We start from the raw sequence: 4,784 nt of genomic DNA on the forward strand, positions 1-4,784 counted from the left end.
TCACTGTCGTCCCCCCCAGCTCCTTCCTTCAACAATACACAAGTTCTTTTCCCGCCCTGCCAGCTAGACAGGCTGATGGGAGCAGTGGGAGTGGCCTTTGTTTTCAGTAGTCCTCGATTCTTTGATGTGAAAAGGGGCAGTACCGTCATTTAAACTTGATCCAACCTCTTTGCATCTTACAAAGTTAAACAGCTGAACGAAGGAAAATAAGGCAATGCCTGTGGAAGGCACAGTGCGTATTAATGCCATCACCTCTTTAGGATTTTCCTGCTTGCTTCTCCTGTTCGATTGTTTCTTTTGGAGGCAGTGAATTTTTCTCTTGCGTTTCTGTCTTCTTCAATTTCAACTTATTGAATTTCTCAGTCTCAGCCATGTTGGGTTTGTCAGACAGGGTTGTGGAGGAAGCGAGTGAGGCATGAGTGAGCCGAGACCGTGTGTGCAGTGGCTGCCGCTCAGTTGACATCAAATTTATGCCGAAGAACAGGTGAATAGTTAAATAAATGAAGCCTTCAGCTTCCCATTCCAACTAATGTGAATACAGTTGGCGAAACAATTTCTGTTCAGGGAATGAAGATAGCAAGGCCACTTGGTTTGCTCAAATCAGGAAAGATTCTTCAGGGGTTATTATCTGCGACTTATTTCTAAAATATAAATCGTTCTTTTTTTACTGGCTATGAAGAAATGGTTCAACAAAACTCACCACCCTTACAGAATTTGGGATGTAAAAGAAGCTAATATAAAATTTTTCTTTGACATAATTCTCCCTGAGAATTCATTCTCAGACATCTAGGTTCATGGCCAAGTTTATCTATGGTCATTAAGCCACTGGAATATCATAGGAGCCACTACTCATTTCCCTCCTTCATTCAGTAAGCAATAATTGGTTTTAGTATTTCCTTGTTTCTCTAATAGGTGTTTGAAAAAAGATATAGCAAAATATTTTCTGTACATTTCAGAAGCAAACATCGTATTGGTGCAGCTGTGAAAAATTCTGTTGTAGACACATGTCTAAGGTTTTGTGAGCCCAGAGGATGACATGTTTGTGTAACTTGGGGAAAACCAGTTTCCAGGAGAGTTGAACGCCCAGATGAGGAATCTAGGTGAAGAAGGTATGCAAGGGGATTCCAGACAGGAGGATCGGGGTACGCAAAGTCGCAGAGATAACAAAGAACATAATTCATTTAGGAAACCACAGGCACAAAGGTTTTTGTTGTTGTGTGCCATCCAGTAGATTCTGACTCAAAGCAACCCTATAGGACAGAGTAGAACTGATCCATAATGTTTCCTAGGCTGTAATCTTTACAGGAGCAGATTCCCAGGTCTTTTCTCCCTCGAAGTGGCTGGTGGGTTAGAATCACCAACCTTTCAGTTAGCAGCTGACACTTAACCATTGCGACATTAGGGCTCCTCAGTACATGGGTAAGGTACCACAATGGGCTGTGTATTATGTGACAAAACCAGAAAGAGAGCCCAGGTGAAGAGTATGAAGGTGTGTGTGTGTGTGTGTGTCTATGTGTGTGTGCACTGCTAAGGGATTTTTAATGCAATTATTAATTTATTTATGTATTATTTCAACATATATTTATATGCCATGCACTGTGCTTGTCCTTAAGTATCTAATGGTGAACAAGGAAGGTATGGTTACTATATTTGTATTGTTTATTATCTATAGGACCAGCAAATAAGATATGTACACTTTTACAGAAATTACAGGTTATAGTAGAAATACGGTGAAGGGAACCCAAATTCTCTCAGAAGACTATGGAAATATTCCATAGAAAATGAACTTATAAGAAGAAATATGAAGTCTACATGGGAATTAGACGGATTTAACCAGATGGATGGAGCCCTGGTTAAGAGCTTGGCTGCTAACCAAAAGGCTGGCAGTTTCAATTCACCAGCCATTCTTTGGAAACCGCATGGGGCAGTTCTACTCTCTCCTTTAGGGTCACTATGAGTCAGAGTTGAATCAATGGCAATGGGTTTGGGTTTTTGGCGGGGTTTAAAGGAAATGAATAGTGAACACTGTGCTGTAGAAATGGAGAACAGCATATGAGAGAGCTTGGAGGCAAGCAGGTATAAAACATGCTTAGGCAAGTGAGAAGAAAAAAGTTTTGTATAGCTGATGCTTAGAGTGTGAGTGGAAGAGATAAACGTGAGAAATAAACCTGGAGCAACAAGCGGTGACTAGGCCATTCAAGCCTTGTAAGCATGATAAAGAATTTGGAGTTTTCCTTAACACAAGGAGAGACCATAGGAAAATTTTAAGCTGGAGCGCAGCAGATCCAAGTTCATGCTTTTGTAGTCATTTGGGCAGAATTATGTATTCAAGGTCTAAACTTGAGGGAGAAAAAGCAACTGGTACTTATGCATTATTATCTAGTTGAGAGATGATAATAACTTTGATTAAAGTAATAATGATGGAGATGAAGAAAAATGAACAGACGTATAAGAAATATTGGATGGATAATTAACTGTTATTAGTCGTTGATTAAATATTGGGAATGAGATGACTAAGTCACATATTTTGCCCAGGATTCTAATTTAGGTAACTGGGAGGATGGTTGTAACTTTTACTGAGATAATGAAGAAAAGAAATATCATAGCCTTGGGGAAGAGATGAGTTTAATTTTGGATTTGTTGAACTTGAGCTGGCTAAAAACTTGTAAGTGGAAATATCCAGCTGACATTTGAATATATTAGTCTGAAATTCTGTAGAGACTTGTGGAATAGGGAGAGATATTTGAGAGCGTTATGGAGATGTAATTGAATATCCAGGAGAGAATATCATTGTCCACAGAACTGGCTTAGGACCAAACCTCAGGAACATCAATATTTTAGTTGGTGGAAGTAGAGAGGTCTGTGAGGGAAACATAGTTACAATCTGGAGTAGTAGGAGAACCGAAGGAGTAAAGACTCATGGTTCCCTGAGGAAGAGAGCATTTCAGCAGCATTGAATGCTGCAGAAAAGATTAGGAAAGAACATGGATTTACCTGTAATAATCTTGGTAAAAATAGCTTCTATTATATAATGGATTCAACAACCAGGTAACAATAAATCGATGAGTGTGTGGAGTGACTGGAGACCATAAAGAAAGCTCTTTCAAAAACCTGGGCTACCACTCCTCGGAATATACCCTCGAGAAATAAGGGCCTTCACACGAACAGATATATGCACACCCATGTTTATTGCAGCTCTGTTTACAATAGCAAAAAGCTGGAAGCAACCAAGATGTCCATCACCGGATGAATGGTTAAATAAATTGTGGTATATTCACACAATGGAATACTACACATCAGTAAAGAACAGTGATGAATCTGTGAAACATTTCATAACATGGAGGAACCTGGAAGGCATTATGCTGAGCGAAATTAGTCAGAGGCAAAAGGACAAATATTGTATAAGACCACTATTATAAGATCTTGAGAAATAGTATAGACTGAGAAGAACACACACTTTCGTGGTTACGAGGCGGGGAGGGAGGGAGGGTGGGAGAGGGTTATTTACTGATTGGTTAGTAGATAAGAACTACTTTAGGTGAAGGGAAGGACAATACTCGATACACGGAAGGTCAGCTCACCTGGACTGGACCAAAAGCAAAGAAGTTTTCAGGATAACCTGAATGCTTCAAAGGTCAGTGGAGCAAGGGCGGGGGTTTGGGGACTATGGCTTAAGGGGACTTCTAAGTCAATTGGCAAAATAATACTATTATGAAAACATTCTGCATCCCACTTTGAAATGTGGCGTCTGGGGTCTTAAATGCTAACAAGTGGCCATCTAAGATGCATCAATTGGTCTCAACCCACCTGGATCAAAGAATGAAGAACACCAAGGTCACACAACAACTATGAGCCCAAGAGACAGGAAGGGCCACATGAACCAGAGACTTACATCATCCTGAGACCAGAAGAACTAGATGGTGCCCGGCCACAACCGATGACTGCCCTGACAGGGAGCACAACAGAGAACCCCTGAGGGAGCAGGAGATCAGTGGGATGCAGACCCCAAATTCTCATAAAAAGACCAGACTTAATGGTCTGGCTGAGACTAGAGGAATCCTGGCGGTCATGGCCCCCAAACCTTCTGTTGGCCCAGGTCAGGAACCATTTCCGAAAACAACTTATCAGACATGGAAGGGCCTGGACAATGGGTTGGAGAGAGATGCTGATGAAGAGTGAGCTACTTGTATCAGGTGGACACTTGAGACTGTGTTGGCATCTCCTGTCTGGAGGGGAGATAGGAGGGTAGAGAGGGTTAGAAACTGGCAAAATTGTCACGAAAGGGGAGACTGGAAGGCCAGACTCATTAGGGGGAGAGTAAGTGGGAGTATGGAGTAAGGTGTATATAAGCTTATATGTGACAGACTGACTTGATTTGTAAACGTTCACTTAAAGCTCAATAAAAATTATTAAAAAAAAAAAAAAAACCTGGGCTACGAAAAGGAAGAAAGAGGCAACAGGTGGCTAGAGTCTTATATGGATCAACGACCTTTTAGTGAGTATGTTTCAGATGAGAGAAACTGAAACCTTCTCCTCTTTACCTTGGTCATGGTTATCTGAAATATACTTATTTACCCTATTGCAGAAAACCAGGGGGAAAAAAAAAAACAACTGCTAAATTACTGACTAGCCTGGACTACTTAAAGACAATTTATCTCCCTATTGGGAAATTCTCCTAGGGAAATAGAATACAGGGACAGATTCATTGTAGTAACAATTTGCCTGAATGTGCGATTTTTTCATTTGGCACACAGGACTTTGGGGTAGGAAAGAAAAATTGTAAC

General features: G+C 40.8%; 1 protein-coding gene across 1 annotated transcript; it reads right to left on the reverse strand.

Moving 5' to 3' along the window:
- Positions 1-256: 256 nt before the first annotated feature.
- Positions 257-385, reverse strand: LOC126066423 (thymosin beta-4-like). The gene has a single exon (XM_049867456.1). It carries the CDS (start codon positions 371-373, stop codon positions 257-259), a length of 117 nt encoding a protein of 38 aa, XP_049723413.1. The 5' UTR covers positions 374-385.
- Between the last annotated feature and the right edge of the window lie 4,399 nt (positions 386-4,784).

Source organism: Elephas maximus, chromosome 23 (assembly GCF_024166365.1).
Source record: "Elephas maximus indicus isolate mEleMax1 chromosome 23, mEleMax1 primary haplotype, whole genome shotgun sequence".
NCBI lineage: Eukaryota > Metazoa > Chordata > Mammalia > Proboscidea > Elephantidae > Elephas > Elephas maximus.

Coding starts and splice junctions, on each gene's coding strand:
- LOC126066423 (XM_049867456.1), bottom strand. CDS start 373: ATGGCTGAGACTGAGAAATTCAATAAGTTGAAATTGAAGAAGACAGAA.